Genomic DNA, 24,474 nt, shown 5'->3' on the forward strand with positions numbered 1-24,474 from the left:
AACATCCTGATGAAGGTAACAAAACATATGATCTCTAGACTACCATCCTCCCAGATTAACATCCTGATGAAGGTAACAAAACATATGATCTCTAGACTACCATCCTCCCAGATTAACATCCTGATGAAGGTAACACAACATATGATCTCTAGACTACCATCCTCCCAGATTAACATCCTGATGAAGGTAACACAACATATGATCTCTAGACTACCATCCTCCCAGATTAACATCCTGATGAAGGTAACAAAACATATGATCTCTAGACTACCATCCTCCCAGATTAACATCCTGATGAAGGTAACAAAACATATGATCTCTAGACTACCATCCTCCCAGATTAACATCCTGATGAAGGTAACAAAACATATGATCTCTAGACTACCATCCTCCCAGATTAACATCCTGATGAAGGTAACACAACATATGATCTCTAGACTACCATCCTCCCAGATTAACATCCTGATGAAGGTAACAAAACATATGATCTCTAGACTACCATCCTCCCAGATTAACATCCTGATGAAGGTAACAAAACATATGATCTCTAGACTACCATCCTCCCAGATTAACATCCTGATGAAGGTAACAAAACATATGATCTCTAGACTACCATCCTCCCAGATTAACATCCTGATGAAGGTAACACAACATATGATCTCTAGACTACCATCCTCCCAGATTAACATCCTGATGAAGGTAACAAAACATATGACCTCTAGACTACCATCCTCCCAGATTAACATCCTGATGAAGGTAACAAAACATATGATCTCTAGACTACCATCCTCCCAGATTAACATCCTGATGAAGGTAACAAAACATATGATCTCTAGACTACCATCCTCCCAGATTAACATCCTGATGAAGGTAACAAAACATATGATCTCTAGACTACCATCCTCCCAGATTAACATCCTGATGAAGGTAACAAAACATATGATGTCTAGACTACCATCCTCCCAGATTAACATCCTGATGAAGGTAACAAAACATATGATCTCTAGACTACCATCCTCCCAGATTAACATCCTGATGAAGGTAACACAACATATGATCTCTAGACTACCATCCTCCCAGATTAACATCCTGATGAAGGTAACAAAACATAACGTCAGTGTCCTAAATACACAAAGAAGAGCAAATCCCGTTGGACATAATTGAATGGCAACACACTTATTAACAACAGCCTGAATGGACAGCTCCTGTATGTGGACATTTCTCACAGCATTTATTTATTCCTCTTCTCTATTCTCATTTCTCAGAAAGTTATTTTAGCTATGGTGGGAGATGGCTGAGAGTGATGTGGGTAGTTGGAGAGGGGAGATGGTTGGGAGTGATGTGGGTAGTTGGAGAAGGGGAGATGGCTGAGAGTGATTTGGGTAGTTGGATAAAGGGAGATGGCTGAGAGTGATGTGGGTAGTTGGAGAAGGGGAGATGGCTGAGAGTGATTGGGTAGTTGGAGAAGGGGAGATGGCTGAGAGTGATGTGGGTAGTTGGAGAAGGGGAGATGGCTGAGAGTGATTTGGGTAGTTGGAGAAGGGGAGATGGCTGAGAGTGATTTGGGTAGTTGGAGAAGAGGAGATGGCTGAGAGTGATGTGGGTAGTTGGAGAAGGGGAGATGGATGAGAGTGATGTGGGTAGTTGGAGAAGAGGAGATGGCTGAGAGTGATGTGGGTAGTTGGAGAAGGGGAGATGGCTGAGAGTGTGGGGGTAGTTGGAGAGCGGGAGATGGCTGAGAGTGATTTGGGTAGTTGGAGAGGGGGAGATGGCTGAGAGTGTTGTGGGTAGTTGGAGAAGGGGAGATGGCTGAGAGTTATTTGGGTAGGTGGAGAGGGGGAGATGGCTGAGAGTGATGTGGGTAGTTGGAGAGGGGGAGATGGCTGAGAGTGATGTGGGTAGTTGGAGAAGGGGAGATGGCTGAGAGTGATTTGGGTAGTTGGATAAAGGGAGATGGCTGAGAGTGATGTGGGTAGTTGGAAAAGGGAGGATGCCTGAGAGTGTTGTGGGTAGTTGGAGAAGGGGAGATGGCTGAGAGTGATTTGGGTAGATGGAGATGGGGAAATGGCTGAGAGTGATTTGGGTAGTTGGAGAAGGGGAGATGGCTGAGAGTGATGTGGGTAGTTGGAGAAGGGGAGATGGCTGAGAGTGTGGGGGTAGTTGGAGAGGGGGAGATGGCTGAGAGTGATTTGGGTAGTTGGAGAGGGGGAGATGGCTGAGAGTGATTTGGGTAGTTTGGTTAGTTGGAGAAGGGGAGATGGTTGAGAGTGCTGTGGGTAGTTGGAGAAGGGGAGATGGCTGAGAGTGATGTGGGTAGTTGGAGATGGCTGAGAGTGATGTGGGTAGTTGGAGAAGGGGAGATGGCTGAGAGTGATTTGGGTAGTTGGAGAGGGGGAGATGGCTGAGAGTGATTTGGGTAGTTTGGTTAGTTGGAGAAGGGGAGATGGTTGAGAGTGGTTTGGGTAGTTTCGGTAGTTGGAGAAGGGGAGATGGCTGAGAGTGCTGTGGGTAGTTGGAGAGGGGGAGATGGCTGACAGTGTTTTGGGTTAGTTTGGGTAGTTGGAGAGGGGGAGATGGCTGAGAGTGCTGTGGGTAGTTGGAGAGGGGGAGATGGCTGACAGTGTTTTGGGTTAGTTTGGGTAGTTGGAGAGGGGGAGATGGCTGAGAGTGCTGTGGGTAGTTGGAGAGGGGGAGATGGCTGACAGTGTTTTGGGTTAGTTTGGGTAGTTGGAGAGGGGGAGATGGCTGAGAGTGCTGTGGGTAGTTGGAGAGGGGGAGATGGCTGACAGTGTTTTGGGTTAGTTTGGGTAGTTGGAGAGGGGGAGATGGCTGAGAGTGATGTGGGTAGTTGGAGAAGGGGAGATGGCTGAGAGTCGTTTGGGTAGTTGGAGAAGGGGAGATGGCTGAGGGTGATTTGGGTAGTTGGAGAGGGGGAGATGGCTGACAGTGATTTGGGTAGTTGGAGAGGGGGAGATGGCTGAGAGTGATTTGGGTAGTTGGAGAGGGGAGATGGCTGAGAGTCATTTGGGTAGTTGGAGAAGGGGAGATGGCTGAGTGATTTGGGTAGTTGGAGAGGGGGAGATGGCTGAGAATGATTTGGGTAGTTGGAGAGGGGGAGTTCGCTGAGAGTAATTTGGGTAGTTGGAGAAGGGGAGATGGCTGAGTGATTTGGGTAGTTGGAGAGGGGGAGATGGCTGAGAATGATTTGGGTAGTTGGAGAAGGGGAGATGGCTGAGAGTGATTTGGGTAGTTAGAGAGGGGAGATGGCTGAGAGTGATGTGGGTAGTTAGAGAGGGGAGATGGCTGAGTGGTGGTTCTTAGTGAAGGCAGATTATCCTTGTTTAGTGGTTGAGGAGCAGAGGAGTGGAGGGGCTTACACAGCCAGACTCTCTCTGTCCTGTCTGATGAGCTTCAGACCAGGCTTAATGTCAGCTACTGACGGGGAGAAGTGTGAAGCAGAGCAGAGCTCACAGACACACACACACAGACACAAGTAATGGATTCTCAGAGACATTATACGCTACACTATAATGACCTAAATTTGTCTCATAAACGAATAGAAACCTTCCTACTAGAGTCTAAACAAGACAAAATGTCAACACATTATCTTAAAAACAAATACAAAACCTTTCCCCAAAAAAATATTTAGAGGAGTTATGAGCACAGAGGGGAGTTGTCAATATTTAGAGGAGTTATGAGCACAGAGAGGAGTTGTCAATATTTAGAGGAGTTATGAGCACAGAGAGGAGTTGTCAATATTTAGAGGAGTTATGAGCACAGAGAGGAGTTGTCAATATTTAGAGGAGTTATGAGCACAGAGAGGAGTTGTCAATATTTAGAGGAGTTATGAGCACAGAGAGGAGTTGTCAATATTTAGGGGAGTTATGAGCACAGAGAGGAGTTGTCAATATTTAGAGGAGTTATGAGCACAGAGTGGAGTTGTCAATATTTAGAGGAGTTATGAGCACAGAGTGGAGTTGTCAATATTTAGAGGAGTTATGAGCACAGAGAGGAGTTGTCAATATTTAGAGGAGTTATGAGCACAGAGGGGAGTTGTCAATATTTAGAGGAGTTATGAGCACAGAGAGGAGTTGTCAATATTTAGAGGAGTTATGAGCACAGAGAGGAGTTGTCAATATTTAGAGGAGTTATGAGCACAGAGAGGAGTTGTCAATATTTAGAGGAGTTATGAGCACAGAGAGGAGTTGTCAATATTTAGAGGAGTTATGAGCACAGAGGGGAGTTGTCAATATTTAGAGGAGTTATGAGCACAGAGAGGAGTTGTCAATATTTAGAGGAGTTATGAGCACAGAGGGGAGTTGTCAATATTTAGAGGAGTTATGAGCACAGAGAGGAGTTGTCAATGGACTATTGTCCATGAATAGTGAACAGGCCTCAGTAAATAAACACAGACCCATCCCAACCCGGTGCTGACCTGCTGGAGTTGAAGAGCAGTTCAGAACCCTTGCTCCAGGACAAGGAGGCTTTGGGAGCAGCTTTGGGTCTACACTCTAGGACCACACGGCCGTTCTTAGCCCCCAGGATCCTCCTCTTTACTGGGTTATGCTCAAACGTAGGGGCGCACGCTGGGGAGAGTCAGAAAGAGAATTGTAATATTGAAAAAGCATGCGCGACTGAGAAAAACACATTTAAGGCCATGTGGCAAACAATAATGCAGGCACAATTTAAAAATATATATTATATATATAAAAGAATATAATTTATTCATCTGTTTATTCACGTCTTGAAAAAGATATCAGACAGAAACATGTTGGTACACTACATTACCAAAAGTATGTGGACACCTGCTCGTCGAACATCTCATTCCAAAATCATGGGCATTAATATAAAGTTGATCCACCTTTTGCTGCTATAACAGCCTCCACTCTTCTGGGAAGGCTTTCCACCACATGCTGGAACATTACTGCGGGGACTTGCTTCCATTCAGCCACAAGAGCATTAGTGAGGTCGAGCACTGATGTTGGGCGATTAGGCCTGGCTCGCAGTCGGCGTTCCAATTCATCCCAAACGTTTTCGATGGGGTTGAGGTCAGGGCTTTGTGCAGGCCAGTCAAGTTCTTCCACACCGATCTCAACAAACCATTTCTGGATGGACCTTGCTTTGTGCATGGGCACATTGTCATGCTGAAACAGGAAAGGTCCTTCACCAAACTGTTGCCACAGAGTTGGAAGCACAGAATTGTCTAGAATGTCAGTGTATGCTGTAATGTTAATATTTCCCTTCACTGGAACTAAGGGGCCAAGCCTGAACCATGATAAACAGCCCCAGACCATTATCCATCCTCCACCAAACTTTACAGTTGGCACTATGCATTGGGGCAGGTTCTCCTGGCATCCACCAAACCCAGATTCATCACTCCAGAGAACTAGTTTCCACTGCTCCAGAGTCCAATGGCGGCGAGCTTTACACCCCTCCAGCCGACGCTTGGCATTGCGTATGGTGATCTTAGGCTTGTATGCGGCTGCTCGGCCATGGAAACCCATTTCATGAAGCTCCCAATGAACAGTTCTTGTGCTGATGTTGCTTCCAGCTTCCACTTCATAATAACAGCACTTACAGTTGACCAGCTCTAGCAGGGCAGAAACTTGACGAACTGACTTGTTGGAAAGGTGGCATCCTATGACGGTGCCACATTGAAAGTCACTGAGCTCTTTAGTAAGGCCATTCTATTGCCAATGTTTGTCTATGGAGATTGCATGGCTGTGTGCTCGATTTTATACATCTGTCAGCAACAGGTGTGGCAGAAATAGCCAAATCCACTAATTTGAAGGGGGGTCCACATACTTGTGTATACATAGTGTACGGTATGTGTGTGAGTGTGTGTTTACTTCGGTTCATGCTTCATTACCATAATTAGAAACAGTTTGGGATCAAGTCACCGCTGAAAAGGGCGAGCTGTCAGTTCACTGGAATATGTTGTTTGTTTGATTGTTCTTCAACATGTATAACACAAAGTTAATTAGTCAGCTAGTGTAGGGACCTTTCATCTTTGGCCAATCACAATCCGTCTGAGACTTTAACACATGCAACGCTGCATTGGACGCAGCCATATTCAGACAGACTATCTGACTCACCAATCACACGCAGCTCTGCGTCAGCATAGACGACTCCATGCCGATTCTCCGCTCTACACTGGTACATCCCAGAGTCCTCAAACGTCAGCCCTCTGAACTTCAGATCATGCTTATCGTACTGTGGAAACGGAATAAATAAATATGAAACAATTATAATACGCATTTCAAAATTACAATAACATATTTTTTTCATTGGTATTACTACATTTTATAATAGGGCATGTTGATGTCTCAATGACAATAAGTGTAATGTTGACAATGTTGAAATTGAAACATCAAAATGCTTTTGAAATGTAGGAATACTAAATGCATGCAAAATGTAATTAACTAGCATCCCTCAGCATTGGGTTTATCTGACTTGATGAAAACATCATTAATACATAATGAAGTATCAAGTTACATTGACATCAAAGTCCTCCCTCCCACTCTGTGCTGCCTGCCTGCCTTCTCTCCTGAGTCTCTTTCAGGAGGAGGATTGGTGTGACAGTTACTATGGCAGTGAGTTATGCAACCTCTGGGCTGGCACACTCAGAAAATACAAGAGGTACATTTCCTCTCCTCTCCTCTCCTCTCCTCTCCTCTCCTCTCCTCTCCTCTCCTCTCCTCTCCTCTCCTCTCCTCTCCTCTCCTCTCCTCTCCTCTCCTCTCCTCTCCTCTCCTCTCCTCTCCTCTCCTCTCCTCTCCTCTCCTCTCCTCTTCTTCTCCTCTTCTTCTCCTCTCCTCTCCTCTTCTTCTCCTCTCCTCTCCTCTTCTTCTCCTCTCCTCTCCTCTTCTTCTCCTCTCCTCTCCTCTATTCTCCTCCTTTCCTCTCTGGCATTCTCTGAGAAACAACAAGAGCTACCTTCTCCTGAGTCTTAACACTGTGCCCTGTGTTCAGACAATTCAGAGTCTGAGGAGTACCCCTGCCAGCAGCCTGTCACAACTGTGCCACCCTGATGCTGGCTGCTGACCTTGGTAGAGAGGGTAGTGCTTTTCTATCTAAGGGACCTGGCTTTTCACACTACTGAGCCGAACCGAGCCAAACCAAGCTGGCCTGGTTATGCATCTATCATAGTTGCTGGAACGCTATTGCCTGCTAACCCAAAACACACTTCATATAGTATTTTGTCAACATATAGTATTTTGTCAACATATAGTATTTTGTCTTCATATAGTATTTGGTCTTCATATAGTATTTTGTCAACATATAGTATTTTGTCAACATACAGTATTTTGTCTTCATATAGTATTTTGTCAACATATAGTATTTTGTCAACATATAGTATTTTACTTTCATATAGTATTTTCCAGTACGGTTCATTTTTTCCAGTACGGTTCCAAAAGCTATGGTGGGTGCTTAACCAGGCCAGCTCTACTCGGCTCTGTTCAGCTCAGTCCAGCTCTACTCGGCTCTGTTCAGCTCAGTCCAACTATGCTTGTCTCTGTTCAGCTCAGACCAACTCTGCTCTGGTCGGCTCTGTTCAGCTCCGCCCAGCTCTGCTCGGCTCTGTTCAGCTCCGCCCAACAGTGTTAAAAGGGTATGTGAAAGGACTTACCGAGTAGCCGTTCTTGAGCCAGTGGACGTGGGGCTTGGGCTTGCCGCTGGCCTCACAGGACATGGAGTAGTCACTGCTGATGTCCCACTCTGTACTGCTGATGGACTCTGTCCACTCTGGGAAGGCTGGAATGGAGATGAGGAAAGGAGACTGTACAGTACGTGTACGAGGCCTGAGTCCTAACTTGAAATCACACGTACGACGCCTGAGTCCTAACTTGAGATCACGTGTACGAGGCCTGAGTCCTAACTTAAGATCACGTGTACGAGGCCTGAGTCCTAACTTGAGATCACGTGTACGAGGCCTGAGTCCTAACTTAAGATCACGTGTACGAGGCCTGAGTCCTAACTTGAGATCACGTGTACGAGGCCTGAGTCCTAACTTGAGATCACGTGTACGAGGCCTGAGTCCTAACTTGAGATCACGTGTACGAGGCCTGAGTCCTAACTTGAGATCACGTGTACGAGGCCTGAGTCCTAACTTGAAATCACGCGTACGAGGCCTGAGTCCTAACTTGAGATCACGTGTACGAGGCCTGAGTCCTAACTTGAGATCACGTGTACGAGGCCTGAGTCCTAACTTAAGATCACGTGTACGAGGCCTGAGTCCTAACTTAAGATCACGTGTACGAGGCCTGAGTCCTAACTTAAGATCACGTGTACGAGGCCTGAGTCCTAACTTGAGATCACGTGTACGAGGCCTGAGTCCTAACTTGAGATCACGTGTACGAGGCCTGAGTCCTAACTTGAGATCACGTGTACGAGGCCTGAGTCCTAACTTGAGATCACGTGTACGAGGCCTGAGTCCTAACTTGAGATCACGTGTACGAGGCCTGAGTCCTAACTTAAGATCACGTGTACGAGGCCTGAGTCCTAACTTAAGATCACGTGTACGAGGCCTGAGTCCTAACTTGAGATCACGTGTACGAGGCCTGAGTCCTAACTTGTGATCACGTGTACGAGGCCTGAGTCCTAACTTGAGATCACGTGTACGAGGCCTGAGTCCTAACTTGAGATCACGTGTACGAGGCCTGAGTCCTAACTTGTGATCACGTGTACGAGGCCTGAGTCCTAACTTGAGATCAGCGCACAACATCAATGCATGATTCATGTGAAAATCTGAGTTAAGAGTGTATGACTCAAATTAGGACCAAGCCTTGAGAGAAGAGGTGTTGAATAATAACAATTTGCAACTACAAAGCTGGAGAGTATATACTGTATTATAAACTGGGTGGTTCGTTTCATTGTGCTTAAGAACAGCCTTTAGCCGTGGTATATTGGCCATATACCATACCTCCTCGGGCCGTATTGCTTAATTATAAATTCGAGCCCTGAATGCTGATTGGCTGAAAGCCATTGTATATCAAACTGTATACCACAGGTATAACAAAACATGTATTTATACTGCTCTAATTACATTGGTAACCCGTTTATAATAGCAATAAGGCACCTCAGGGGGTTGCCAATATACCACGGCTAAGGGCTGTATACAGGCGTTGTGTTGTGCATAAGAACAGCCCTTAGCCGTGGTATTTTGTCCATATACCACAACCCCTCTGGCCTTATTGCTTAATTAGTAGACTAGAGACAGGGCCCTACCTTCTACAGAGACCCGAGCCCGGTGCCAGTCCTTCCCTTTGGAGTTGAGGGCCTCACACTCGTACGTCCCCTCGTCCTCATACTGCACGTGGTACAGTTGGAGGTGGGCTCCTGCCAAGCTGACTTCATGATTGGCCGGCAGCTCTCCATCCATCTTCCTCCAGTGGATCTGAGGGATGGGGCTGTGGAGAGGGGAGGAGTTAAGACATACAGTATACTGTGCCTTGCAAAATTATTCATCCCCCTTGGCGTTTTTCCTATTTTGTTGCATTACAACCTGTAATTTAAATGTATTTTTTATTTGGATTTCATGTAATGGACATACACAAAATAATCCAAATTGGTGAAGTGAAATGTAAAAAATAACTTGTTTTAATTATTATTATTTTTTAAAGTAAAACGGAAAAGTGGTGCGTGCATACAGTTGAAGTCGGAAGTTTACATACACTTAGGTTGGAGTCATTAAAACTTGTTTTTTCAACCACTCAACAAATTTCTTGTTAACAAACTTTAGTTTTGGCAAGTCGGTTAGGACATCTACTTTGTGCATGACACAGGTAATTTTTCCAACAATTGTTTACAGATAGATTATTTCACTTATAATTCACTGTATCACAATTCCAGTGGGTCAGAAGTTTACATACACTAAGTTGACTGTGCCTTTAAACAGCTTGGAGAATTCCAGAAAATTATGTCATGGCTTTAGAAGCTTCTGATAGGCTAATTGACATAATTTGAGTCAATTGGAGATGTACCTGTGGATGTATTTCAAGGCCTACCTTCAAACTCAGTGCCTCTTTGCTTGACATCATGGGAAAATCAAAAGAAATCAGCCAAGACCTCATCATTTTTTTTTGTAGATCTCCACAAGTCTGGTTCATCCTTGGGAGCAATTTCCAAACGCCTGAAGGTACCACATTCATCTGTACAAACAATAGTACGCAAGTATAAACACCATGGGACCACACAGCCGTCATACCGCTCAGGAAGGAGCCGTGTTCTGTCTCCTAGAGATGAACGTACTTTGGTGCGAAAAGTGCAAATCAATCCCAGAACAACAGCAAAGGACCTTGTGAAGATGCGGGAGGAAACAGGTACAAAAGTATCTATGTCCACAGTAAAACAATTCCAATATCGACATAACCTGAAAGGCCGCTCAGCAAGGAAGAAGACATTGTCTCAAAACCGCCATAAAAAAGCCAGACTACGGTTTGCAACTGCACATGAGGACAAAGATCATACTTTTTGGAGAAATGTCCTCTGGTCTGATGAAACAAAAATAGAACTGTTTGGCCATAATGACCATCGTTATGTTTGGAGAAAAAAGGGGGAGGCTTGCAAGCCGAAGAACACCATCCCAACCGTGAAGCACGGGGGTGGCAGCATCATGTTGTGGGGGTGCTTTGCTGCAGGAGGGACTGGTGCACTTCACAAAATAGATGGCATCATGAGGAATGAAAATTATGTGGATATATTGAAGCAACATCTCAAGACATCAGTCAGGAAGTTAAAGCTTGGTCACAAATGGGTCTTCTAAATGGACAATGACCCCAAGCATACTTCCAAAGTTGTGGCAAAATGGCTTAAGGACAACAAAGGCAAGGTATTGGAGTGGCCATCACAAAGCCCTGACCTCAATCCTATAGGAAATTTGTGGGCCAAACTGAAAAAGCGTGCGCAAGCAAGGAGGCCTACAAACCTGACTCAGTTACACCAGCTCTGTCAGGAGGAATGGGCCAAAATTCACCCAACTTATTGTGGGAAGCTTGTGGAAGGCTACCCGAAACGTTTGACCCAAGTTAAACTATTTAAAGGCAATGCTACCAAATACTAATTGAGTGTATGTAAACTTCTGACCCACTGGGAATGTGATGAAAGAAATAAAAGCTGAAATAAATCATTCTCTCTACTATTATTCTGACATTTCACATTCTTAAAATAAAGTGGTGATCCTAACTGACCTAAGACAGGGGATTTTTTACTAGGATTAAATATCAGGAATTGTGAAAAACTGAGTTTAAATTATTTGGCTAAGGTGTATGTAAACTTCCAACTTCAACTGTATGTATTCACCCTCTTTGCTATGAAGCCCCTAAATAATATCTGGTGCTACCAATTACCTTCAGAAGTCACATAATGAGTTAAATAAAGTCCACCTGTGTGCAATCTAAGTGTCACTTGATCTAAGTGTCACATGGACCAGGCAAGGAGGGCATTAATCAGAGGCAACAAAGAGACCAAAGGTAACCCTGAAGAAGATGCAAAGCTCCACAGCGGAGATTGGAGCATCTGTCCATAGGACCACTTTAAGCCGTACACTTCCACAGAGCTAGGCTTTACGGAAGAGTGGCCAGAAAAAAAGCCATTGCTTAAAGAAAAAAATAAGCAAACACGTTTGGTGTTTGCCAACAGGCATGTGGGAGACCCCCCAAACATATGGAGGAAGGTACTCTGGTCAGATGAGACTAAAATGTAGCTTTTTGGCGTAAACCCAACATCTCTCATCACCCCGAGAATACCATCCCCACAGTGAAGCATGGTGGTGGCAGCATCATGCTGTGGGGATGTATTTCATCTGCAGGGACTGGGAAACTGGTTAGAACTGAAGGAATGATGGATGGAGCTAAATACAGGGAAATTCTTGAGGGAAACCTGTTTCAGTCGTCTAGAGATTTGAGACTGGGACGGAGGTCCACCTTCCAGCAGGACAATGACCCTAAGCATACTGCTGAAGCAACACTCGAGTGGTTTAAGTTGAACATTTAAATGTCTTGAAATGGCCTATTCAAAGCCCAGATCTCAATTCAATTGAGAATCTGTGGTATGACTTAAAGATTGCTCTACACCAGCAGAACCCATCCAACTTGAAGGAGCTGGAGCAGTGGCTAGATGTGCCAAGCTTATAGAGACATACCCAGAGACTTGCAGCTGTAATTGCTGCAAAAGGTGGCTCTACAAAGTATTGACTTTGGGGGGGGGTGAATAGTTATGCACGCTAAAGTTGTCCGTTTTTTTGTCCTTTTTATTGTTTGTTTCACAAGAAAAAAATATTTAGCATCTTCAAAGTGGTAGGCATGTTATGTTAATCAAATGATACAAACTCCCCCAAAAAAGTGTAAGTTGTAAGGCAACAAAATTGGAAAAATGCCAAGGGGGTGAATACTTTCGCAAGCCACTGTAAACACATAGCTTTGTCATGTGAATATTTATACACAGTGCATTACAATAAACCACGTCATACTCTAGGTCTGAGCAAGGATCAAATCAAAATCAAATCAAATGTTATTTGTCACATGCACCGAATATGCTTATTACAAGCCCTTATTAACCAACGATGCAGTTTAAGAAATAGAGTTAAGGAAATATTAACTAAATAAACTAAAGTACATGTAGGTAGTGGTAAAGTCACTATGCATAGATAATAAACAGCGAGTAGCAGCAAAATCAGGGAGGGCGGGGGGGGTCAATGTAAATAGTCCGGTGGCCATTTTATGAATTGTTCAGCAGTCTTATGGCTTGGGGGTAGAAGCTGTTAAGGAGCCTTTTGAACCTAGACTTGGTGCTCCGGTACCGCTTGCTGTGCGGTAGCAGAGGGAACAGTCTATGACTTGGGGGACTGGAGTTTTTGACAATTTTTGGGGCTTTCCTCGGACACCGCTTCGTATATAAAGTATCAGTCAAAAGTTTGGACCCACCTACTCATTCCAGGGTTTTTCTTTATTTTTTACTATTTTCTACATGAAATAACACATATGGAATCACGTAGTAACCAAAAAAAGTGTTAAACAAAGTAGCCACACTTTGCCTTGATGACAGCTTTGCACACTCTTCCCATTCTCTCAACCAGTGTCATGAGGTAGTCACCTGGAATGCATTTCAGTTAACAGTTGTGTGTTAATTTGTTGAATTTCTTTCCTTCTTAATGCGTTTGAACTAATCAGTTGTGTTGTGACAAGGTAGGGGTGGTATACAGAAGATAGCTCTATCTGGTAAAAGACCAAGTCCATATTATGACAAGAACAGCTCAAATAAGCAAAGAGCAGTGCAGTTGCAAAACCATCAAGCGCTATGATGAAACTGGCTCTCATGAGGACCACCACAGGAAAGGAAGACCCAGAGTTACCTCTGCTGCAGAGGATAAGTTCATTAGAGTTACCAGCCTAAGAAATTGCAGCCCAAATAAATGCTTCACATAGTTCAAGTAACAGACACATCTCAACATCAACTGTTCAGAGGAGACTGTGTGAATCAGGCCTTCATGGTTGAATTGCTGCAAAGAAACCACAACTAATGGACACCAATAAGAAGAAGAGACTTGCTTAGGGCAAGAAAACACAATCAATGGACATTACACCGGTGGAAATCTGTCCTTTGGTCTGAGATTTTTGGTTCCAACCGCTGTGTCTTTGTGAGACGCAGAGTAGGTGAATGGATGATCTCACCATGTGTGGTTCCCACCGTGAAGCATGGAGGAGGAGATGTGATGGTGTGGGGGTGCTTTGCTGGTGACACTGTCTGTGATATATTTAGTATTCAAGGCACATTTAACCAGCATGGTTACCACTGCATTCTGCAGCAATAGCCATCCCATCTGCTTTGCGCTTAGTGGGACTATCATTTGTTTTTCAACAGGACAATGACCCAACACACCTCCAGGCTGTGTAAGGGCTATTTGACCAAGAAGGAGAGTGATGGAGTGCTGCATCAGATGACCTGGCCTCCCCAATCACCAGACGTCAACCCAATTGAGATGGTTTGGAATGAGTTGTACTGCAGAGTGAAGGAAAAGCAGCCAACAAATGCTCAGCATATGTGAGAACTCCTTCAAGACTCCTTCAAGACTGGGGCTCCTGAGTAGCGCGGCGGTCTAAGGCACTGCATCTCAGTGCTAGAGGCATCACTACAGACACCATGGTGCGAATCCAGGCAGAATCACAACTGGCCGTGATTGGGAGTCCCATAGGGCGGTACACAATTGGCCCAGCGTCATCTGGGTTTGGCCGGTGTAAGCCGTCATTGAAAATAAGAATTTGTTCTTAACTGACTTGCCTAGTTAAATAAAGGTAAAAAAAAATGTTTTAAAGACTGTTGGAAAAGCATTCCTCATGAAGCTGGTTGAGAGAATGCCAAGAGTGTGCAAAGCTGTCATCAAGGCAAAGGGTGGCTACTTTGAAAAATCAAAAATATTTTTTGATTTGTTTAACACTTTTTTGGGTTATTACATGATTCTATATGTGTTATTTCATAGTTGTGATGTCTTCACTATTATTCTACAATGTAGAAAATAGTACAAATAAAGAAAAACCCTTGAATGAGTAGGTGTGTCCAAACTTTTGACATGTACTGTAGGTCCTGGATGGCAGGAAGCTTGGCCCCAGTGATGTACTGGGCCTACAGAGGGTACACACTACCCTCTGTAGCGTCTTATGGTTGGATGCCGAGCAGTTGCCATACCAGGCGGTGATGCAACCAGTCAGGATGCTGTCAATGGTGCAGCTGTAGAACCTTTTGAGGATCTGGGGACCCATGCCAAATCTTTTCAGTCTCCCAAGGGGGAAAAGATGTTGTCATAATCTCTTCACGACCTTCTTGGTGTGTTTGGACCATGATAGTTTGTTGGTGATGTGGACACCAAGGAACTTGAAATTCTCAACCCGCTCCACTCCAGCCTCGATGAGGATGGGGGAATGTTCGGCCCTCCTTTTCCTGTAATCCACGATAATCTTCTTTGTCTTGCTGACATTGAGAGAGAGGTTATTGTCCTGCCCCACACAGCCAGGTCTCTAACCTCCTCCTTATAGGCCGCCTCATCGGTGATCTAATCGTTGTCGGTGATCAGGCCTACCACTGTTGTGTCATCAGCAAATGTAATGATGGTGTTGGAGTCGTGCTTGGCCATGCAGTAGTGAACAGGGAGTACAGTAGGGGACTAACCACGCACCCCTGAGGGGCCCCTGTGTTGAGGATCAGTGTGGCAGATGTGTTGTTACCTACCCTTACTACATGGAGGTGGCCCGTCAGGAAGCCCAGGATCCAGTCGCAGAGAGATATTAGTCCCAGGGTCCTTAGCTTAGCTTTGTGGGCACTATGGTGTTGAACGCTGAGCTGTAGTCAATGAATAACATTCTCACATAGGTGTTTCTTTTGTCCAGGTGGGAAAGGCAGTGTGAAGTGCAATTGAGATTGCATCATCTGTGGATTTGTTGGGGCGGTATGCAAATTGGAGTGGGTCTAGGGTTTCTGGGATGATGGTGTTGATGTGAGCCATGACCAGCCTTTCAAAGCACTTCATGACTACCGACGTGAGTGCTATGGGTCGGTAGTCATTTAGCCAGGTTACCTTCACTTTCTTGGGCACAGGGACTATGGTGGTCTGCTTGAAACATGTGGGTATTACAGACTCGGTCAAGGAAAGGTTGAAAATGTCAGTGAAGACACTTGCCAGTTGGTCCGCGCATGCTCTGAGTACACGTCATGGTAATCCATCTGGCCCCGCGGCCAAGTGAATGTTGACCTGTTTAAAGGTCTTGCTCACATTGGCTACGGAGAGCGTGATCACACAGTCATCCGGACAGCTGGTGCTCTCATGCATGCTTCAGTGCTTGCCTCGAAGAGAGCATAAAAGGCATTTAGCTCGTCTGGTAGACTCATGTCACTGGGCAGCTCGCGGCTGGGTTTCCCTTTGTAGTCCGTAATAGTTTGCATACATAATATCATTGATTCTCTGTCTACTTCAAAATGTACTTGTAACAATGCACTGGTTATATCGAGACTTACTTTCCCAGGGCGAAGCATTCCAGTGTGATGTTCTGGCCCACCAGTGCAAAGGTGTCTGGGAACTTGACTTTGATATCAGCAGGGTACTTCCTTATTGGGCCTGGTTGGTAGAGAAACAGGAAATAGAAACAAGTGGATGTGAGTCACCTGTTTATTCATAACACAACTTAGACCAGCAGCAATACGTTAGTTCACTCTGTGTGGTGACAAGGTGATGCATTTGGTTGGAGGCACTTCATTGTAAATGGTTGTCTCCGGTAGGATAGGTTAGCTGCGTTGCATCACACACACACACACACACACACACACACACACACACACACACACACACACACACACACACACACACACACACACACACACACACACACACACACACACACACACACACACACACACGCGCGCGCGCGCGCACACACAATGCTTCCAGCTCAGTTTGCCCTTCATGATGAGTTGTAACAGTGCAGTGCTAGATATGGGCCACGACACAGCCAGAGGCCCCTGTTATAGTGTGGTGATGTAGTCATGGTAAAACATATGCATGACAGAGCATAGAGCTCCTGAAGTGTTGTTAAGTACACTACTGTTCTCCCCTACAACCTTCTCAACTACAACACAACATGCTAGACTGATCCCTATACTGTTTGTGCTTTGTCCAACTCCTTGGGTAATTCCCATACCTAACATCACATGACCTCCAGGTGAACTCCAGGTGAACTCTAGGTGCACTCTAGGTGAGCTCTAGGTGAACTCCAGGTGAGCTCTAGGTGAGCTCTAGGTGAGCTCTAGGTGAGCTCCAGGTGAGCTCTAGGTGAGATCTAGGTGAGCTCCAGGTGAGCTCTAGGCGCCCGACTAACCCTATCTCTCTTATCCCTGAGATTCATCCTCTCTTAGGTTCATGTGTGGTTCTCTGGTCTTAAGATGGACCAACTCTTTGGACAAACTCTGTCCTAAGCCAAACGAAGCAAACTACAGACAGTAGGTAATGTGAGGACTAAAACTTAGATAGTGATCAAGGTGATCTTATAAGTTGTAGGGTATATGCATGATGCTGAATAATGGGAGGACTATCTTTACTGATTCCTATTTTTTAATAGGTAACAAAACCAGCAACTAACGTTCAGCCAGGGAGACAAATGGTATGTGCAGACTGGTGGATGTTGTGGTAGCCATTACGTAACAGGTTTCTATCTCAACGTAGAGGAAAACAGAAACTAACGTTCTGCCAGGGGGACGAGGGGGATGAACTTGCTGAAGACGCTCTTGGAGATGGAGGCACTGGAGACAAAGCAGGAGTAGTTTCCGCTGTCAGACGAGTCCACCTGGTGACAGACATCAACAATTCATGAAAACACAACTAATGCACTATATAGGGCAGTGGTTCCCAAACGTTTTTATATTCCCGTACCCCTTCAAACATTCAACCTCCAGCTGCGTACCCCTCTAGCACCAGGGTCAGCACACTCTCAAATGTTGTTTTTTGCCATCATTGTAAGCCTGTCACACACACATACTATACAATACATTTATTAATTTTAGTTTTTGTCACAACCCGGCTCGTGGGAAGTGACAAAGAGCTCTAATAGGACCGGGACAGAAATAATAATATAATAATAAATCAATAATGTTGATCTTTATTTAGCCATCTTACATATAAAACCTTATTTGTTCATAAAAAATGGTGAATAACTCACCACAGGTTAATGAGAAGGGTTTGCTTGAAAGGATGCACATAACTCTGCAGTGTTGGGTTGTATTGGAGAGTCTCAGTCTTAAATCATTTTCCACACACAGTCTGTGCCTGCATTTAGTTTTCATGCTAGTGAGGACCAGGAATCCACTCTCACATAGGTAAGTGGTTGCAAAGGACATCAGCGTCTTAACAGCATGATTTTCCAAGGCAAGAAACTTTGAGCGCAGCCCTATCCAGAAATCTGTCAGTGTCTTCTGATTAAATTCAATTTTCACAGAACTGCTTTTTGTAACTTCGATGAGGCTCTCTTGTTGAGATATCAGTAAGTGGACTGGAGGCAGGGCATGAGAGGGATAACGAATCCAGTTGTTTGTATCGTCCGTTTCGGGAAAATAACTGAGTAATTGCGCACCCAGCTCACTCAGGTGTGTCGCTATATCACATTTGACATTGTCCGTAAGCTTGAGTTCATTGGCACTCAAGAAATCATACAATGATGGAAAGACCTGTGTGTTGTCCTTGTTAATGCAGACAGAAAAGAGCTCCAACTTCTTAATCATAGCCTCAATTTTGTCCAGCACATTGAATATAGTTGCGGAGAGTCCCTGTAATCCTAGATTCATTTCATTCAGGCAAGAAAAAACATCACCCAGATAGGCCAGTCGTGTGAGAAACTCTTCATCATGCAAGCGGTAAGACTAGTGAAAATTATGGTCAGTAAAGAAAACTTTAAGCTCGTCTCTCCATACATTTTTTTTTGTCAATACTTTGCCCCTTGATAACCAGCGCACTTCTGTATGTTGTAAAAGCGTTACATGGTCACTGCCCACATCATTGCATAATGCAGAAAATACACGAGAGTTCAGGGGCCTTGCTTTAACAAAGTTAACCATTTTCACAGTTGTGTCCAAAACGTTTTTCTGGCTGTCAGGCATTCTCTTGGCAGCAAGAGCCTCTCGGTAGATGCTGCAGTGTACCCAAGTGGCGTCGGGAGCAACTGCTTTCACACGCGTTACCACTCCACTATGTCTCCCTGTCATGGCTTTTGCACCACCAGTACAGATACCAACACATCTTGACCACCAAAGTCCATTTGATGTCACAAAGCTGTCCAGTACTTTACAAATATCCTCTCCTGTTGTCCTGGTTTCCAGTGGTTTGCAGAAGAGGATGTCTTCCTTAATTGACCCCCTATAAACGTAACGGACATATACCAGGAGCTGGCAAGGCCCGCCACGTCTGTTGACTCATCCAGTTGTAACGCATAGAATTCACTGGCTTGTATGCGAAGCAGTAATTGTCTCAAAACGTCTCCTGCCATGTCACTGATGCGTCGTGAAACAGTGTTGTTTGATGAAGAAATTGTCTGTATAGTTTTTTTGGCCATATCCGCGGCAGCAAGAAGAATTAAATCCTCCACAATAGTATGGGGCTGGCCTGTCCCAGCCACTCGGCAGCTCACCATATAAGACGCTTCTAGCCCTTTCTTATTAATGGTATCTGTTGCTTTTATACATGTCTTACTACTCAAAAGTCGTCTTTATTCTCGCTCAAAAAACTCCTGTGGTTGATTTTTCAAATTGTCATGTTTCGTTTCTAAATGTCTGCGCAATAGTGAAGGTTTCCCGCGAGAGAGTAACGGTTAATGTGATTGGATGTTAATTATTTGACTAGGCTACCTGTATTTGACATTGTGTTGTTATTTCGCTGAACACTAGATGATTCGCTGAACACTAGAGGCTACTCAAGCGGAAAAAAAAACTCACCCAAATGTATAGCCCCGTTGGAAAATATAAATGTACTGTTTGAAAATGCCCCACGACATTGCAGATAGGGGATGGGATGTGATTTGGAACACAACCAAAGGCAAGACAAGTTAGAAGTTTACCTTAGAGATGAAGAGGTTCCCCGTCGTCTGAGAGATGAAGCGACGTTTATCCAGAGGGATGAAGACGGGGAACTCATTCAGAATCCAGCGGAATGACAGCTCGTCTACAGAGACAACATATACAACCCTCAACCTATCAGTCATGGAGGAAGAGGGTAGTGAGTCAATATGAGGTGGAGCCAGGAGGAAGGCTGAGGAGCCTCACACCTTCCTCCTGACCAAGTATATTAGCCTATAGTACACATCTTTAAATTCTAACCATAGCATATATATTTTCCTTTCCAGCAACTACGGTGGTTACATAACCAGGCCATCAGTACAGCTTTGTTTGGCTGGGGTTGACTCAGAACAAAAGTATGTAAAGATTACATCTATATCTATATATCCCTCTCTCTCTCTATATATCTATATCTATATCTATATATCCCTCTCTCTCTCTCTCTCTCTCTCTCTCTCTCTCTCTCTCTCTCTCTCTCTCTGTCTCTGTCTCTGTCTCTGTCTCTGTCTCTGTCTCTGTCTCTGTCTCTCTCTCTCTCTCTCTCTCTCTGTCTCTGTCTCTGTCTCTGTCTCTGTCTCTCTCTCTCTCTCTCTCTCTCTCTCTCTCTCTCTCTCTCTCTCTCTCTCTCTCTCTCAACCATTTGATGCTCTAATATCTAACTGACGTCATGATGCTGTGTAAGGGGCTGAAAAGGACAAATCTCACTCAGGAACTGTAATTCTGTACCTTACGGAGGCAGCTGAAAGACGTTACCATGGTTTCACAGATTGGTTTGGCTGGATGAATTTGCATAACATGAATATGAATTTCTGCTGTAGAGTATTCTGGTAGAGCTCCCGTTTGATCCCAATTAGGTTTGTTTAACAATGATCAAAGAGGAAGAATTAGACAGTTCCAAAGGAGACCACATATGGCTAAGACACGACTCAGAGAGGAAAACCTGAACGGATCAGTGTAAAGTACCATTGACGAAAAATACAGAGCGACACGATAAAAAAGACATAAAACAGCACTATAAACAGCTGATTTTGTCTCATACAGCCCTACACTGAGACTAGAGGTGCCAAACTCAGCTCTGGGCAACAGTGTGAGAAAATAGCATGCAATATGATGTGTCAGAGGCAGCCTCAGAGCCTATATCATTGAGGAGTAGTACAGCCATGTACCAGCGGGGGGCATACTTTCACTGATTTTCACTGCTATGACTATCACTTTTAACATACTGTTAGGTTTGGATATGATACTACCATAGAGACACAAGTAATAGATGCAATGCTACAGACCATAGCATTCCTACAGACACAAGACTCACTGATTATTTTTAAAACAGACCGTGGAACAGATAAGCACAGAAAATGACATCAGACCCCGGACATGTACTCCACTCAGTATTAACTCCTCCCCTTCAGACACTATAGGGTCCCTCCTCCCCTCAGACAGACACTAAAGAGTCCCTCCTCTTCTCAGACAGACACTAAATAGTCCCTCCTCTCCTCAGACACTATAGGGTCCCTCCTCTCCTCAGACAGGCACTATAGAGTCCCTCCTCTCCTCAGACAGGCACTATAGAGTCCCTCCTCCCCTCAGACAGGCACTATAGAGTCCCTCCTCCCCTCAGACAGACACTATAGAGTCCCTCCTCTTCTCAGACAGACACTATAGAGTCCCTCCTCCCCTCAGACAGACACTATAGAGTCCCTCCTCCCCTCAGACAGACACTATAGAGTCCCTCCTCTCCTCAGACAGGCACTATAGAGTCCCTCCTCCCCTCAGACAGACACTATAGGGTCCCTCCTCTCCTCAGACAGGCACTATAGAGTCCCTCCTCCCCTCAGACAGACACTATAGAGTCCCTCCTCTCCTCAGACAGGCACTATAGAGTCCCTCCTCCCCTCAGACAGACACTATAGGGTCCCTCCTCTCCTCAGACAGGCACTATAGAGTCCCTCCTCCCCTCAGACAGACACTATAGAGTCCCTCCTCTCCTCAGACACTGTAGGGTCCCTCCTCTCCTCAGACAGGCACTATAGGGTCCCTCCTCCCCTCAGACAGACACTATAGGGTCCCTCCTCTCCTCAGACACTATAGGGTCCCTCCTCCCCTCAGACACTATAGGGTCCCTCCTCCCCTCAGACAGACACTATAGGGTCCCTCCTCCCCTCAGACAGACACTATAGGGTCCCTCCTCCCCTCAGACAGACACTATATCGTCCCTCATCCCCTCAGACAGACGCTATAGGGTCCCTCCTCTCCTCAGACACTATAGGGTCCCTCCTCTTCTCAGACACTATAGGGTCCCTCCTCCGCTCAGACACTATAGGGTCCCTCCTCCCCTCAGACAGACACTATAGGGTCCCTCCTCTCCTCAGACACTATAGGGTCCCTCCTCACCTCAGACAGACACTATAGGGTCCCTCCTCTCCTCAGACACTATAGGGTCCCTCCTCCCCTCAGACAGACACTATAGGGTCCCTCCTCCCCTCAGACAGACATTATAGGGTCCCTCCTCCCCTCAGACAGACACTATACAGTCCCTCCTCCCCTCAGACAGACACTATACAGTCCCTCCTCCCAACAGACAGACACTATAGGGTCCCTCCTCTCCTCAGACACTATAGGGTCCCTCCTCACCTCAGACAGACACTATAGGGTCCCTCCTCTCCTCAGACACTATAGGGTCCCTCCTCCTCTCAGACAGACACTATAGGGACCCTCCTCTACCCAGACAGACACTATAGAGGCCCTCCTCCCCTCAGACAGACACTATAGAGTCCCTCCTCCCCTCAGACAGACACTATAGGGTCCCTCCTCTCCTCAGACGCTATAGGGTCCCTCCTCCCCTCAGACAGACACTATAGAGTCCCTCCTCCCCTCAGACAGACACTATAGGGTCCCTCCTCTCCTCAGACACTATAGGGTCCCTCCTCTCCCCAGACAGACACTATAGAGTCCCTCCTCTCCTCAGACACTATATTGTCCCTCCTCTCCTCAGACAGACACTATAGAGTCCCTCCTCTCCTCAGACGCTATAGGCTCTCCTCTCCTCAGACACTATAGAGTCCCTCCTCTCCTCAGACGCTATAGGCTCTCCTCTCCTCAGACACTATAGAGTCCCTCCTCTCCTCAGACAGACACTATAGGGTCCCTCCTCTCCTCAGACGCTATAGGGTCCCTCCTCTCCTCAGACGCTATAGTCCCTCCTCCCCTCAGACAGACACTATAGGGTCTCTCCTCTCCTCAGACGCTATAGGGTCCCTCCTCCCCTCAGACAGACACTATAGAGTCCCTCCTCTCCTCAGACAGACACTATAGAGGCCCTCCTCCCCTCAGACAGACACTATAGAGTCCCTCCTCCCCTCAGACAGACACTATAGAGTCCCTCCTCCCCTCAGACACTATATTGTCCCTCCTCTCCTCAGACAGACACTATAGAGTCCCTCCTCTCCTCAGACGCTATAGGGTCTCTCCTCTCCTCAGACACTATAGAGTCCCTCCTCTCCTTAGACGCTATAGGGTCTCTCCTCTCCTCAGACACTATAGTCCCTCCTCCCCTCAGACAGACGCTATAGGGTCCCTCCTCTCCCCAGACAGACACTATAGGGTCCCTCCTCCCCTCAGACAGACACTATAGGGTCCCTCCTCTCCTCAGACACTATAGGGTCCCTCCTCTCCCCAGACAGACACTATAGAGGCCCTCCTCCCCTCAGACACTATAGGGTCCCTCCTCTCCCCAGACAGACACTATAGAGGCCCTCCTCTCCTCAGACACTATAGGGTCCCTCCTCTCCCCAGACAGACACTATAGGGTCCCTCCTCCCCTCAGACAGACACTATAGGGTCCCTCCTCTCCTCAGACACTATAGGGTCCCTCCTCTCCCCAGACAGACACTATAGAGGCCCTCCTCCCCTCAGACACTATAGGGTCCCTCCTCCCCTCAGACAGACACTATAGGGTCCCTCCTCTCCCCAGACAGACACTATAGGGTCCCTCCTCCCCTCAGACAGACACTATAGGGTCCCTCCTCTTCTCAGACACTATAGGGTCCCTCCTCCCCTCAGACAGACACTATAGGGTCCCTCCTCTCCTCAGACACTATAGGGTCCCTCCTCTCCCCAGACAGACACTATAGAGGCCCTCCTCCCCTCAGACACTATAGGGTCCCTCCTCCCCTCAGACAGACACTATAGGGTCCCTCCTCTCCCCAGACAGACACTATAGAGGCCCTCCTCTCCTCAGACAGACACTATAGGTTCCCTCCTCTCCCCAGACAGACACTATAGAGGCCCTCCTCCCCTCAGACAGATGCTATAGGGTCCCTCCTCTCCCCAGACAGACACTATAGAGGCCCTCCTCCCCTCAGACACTATAGGGTCCCTCCTCTCCCCAGACAGACACTATAGGGTCCCTCCTCCCCTCAGACAGACACTATAGGGACCCTCCTCTCCTCAGACACTATAGGGTCCCTCCTCTCCCCAGACAGACACTATAGGGTCCCTCCTCCCCTCAGACAGACACTATAGGGTCCCTCCTCTCCTCAGACACTATAGGGTCCCTCCTCTCCCCAGACAGACACTATAGGGTCCCTCCTCCCCTCAGACAGACACTATAGGGTCCCTCCTCCCCTCAGACAGACACTATAGGGTCCCTCCTATCCCCAGACAGACACTATAGGGTCCCTCCTCCCCTCAGACAGACACTATAGGGTCCCTCCTCTCCTCAGACACTATAGGGTCCCTCCTCTCCCCAGACAGACACTATAGGGTCCCTCCTCCCCTCAGACAGACACTATAGGGTCCCTCCTCTCCTCAGACACTATAGGGTCCCTCCTCTCCCCAGACAGACACTATAGGGTCCCTCCTCCCCCCAGACAGACACTATAGAGGCCCTCC

At 46.2% G+C, this 24,474-nt stretch overlaps 1 protein-coding gene across 2 annotated transcripts in view; it reads right to left on the reverse strand.

Moving 5' to 3' along the window:
* Positions 1-24,474, reverse strand: part of LOC120066463 (contactin-1a-like) — a 184,612-nt gene that overhangs the window by 31,173 nt on the left and 128,965 nt on the right. For both annotated transcript variants that reach the window (XM_039017852.1, XM_039017851.1), the window contains 7 exons: positions 19,587-19,690; positions 17,225-17,327; positions 16,006-16,105; positions 9,229-9,410; positions 7,631-7,755; positions 6,096-6,213; positions 4,436-4,586 (listed from right to left, as the gene is read on the reverse strand). In XM_039017852.1, the coding sequence (XP_038873780.1) occupies positions 4,436-4,586; positions 6,096-6,213; positions 7,631-7,755; positions 9,229-9,410; positions 16,006-16,105; positions 17,225-17,327; positions 19,587-19,690 (883 nt within the window). The remainder of the gene's footprint in view (positions 1-4,435; positions 4,587-6,095; positions 6,214-7,630; positions 7,756-9,228; positions 9,411-16,005; positions 16,106-17,224; positions 17,328-19,586; positions 19,691-24,474) is intronic.

Source organism: Salvelinus namaycush, chromosome 21 (assembly GCF_016432855.1).
Source record: "Salvelinus namaycush isolate Seneca chromosome 21, SaNama_1.0, whole genome shotgun sequence".
NCBI lineage: Eukaryota > Metazoa > Chordata > Actinopteri > Salmoniformes > Salmonidae > Salvelinus > Salvelinus namaycush.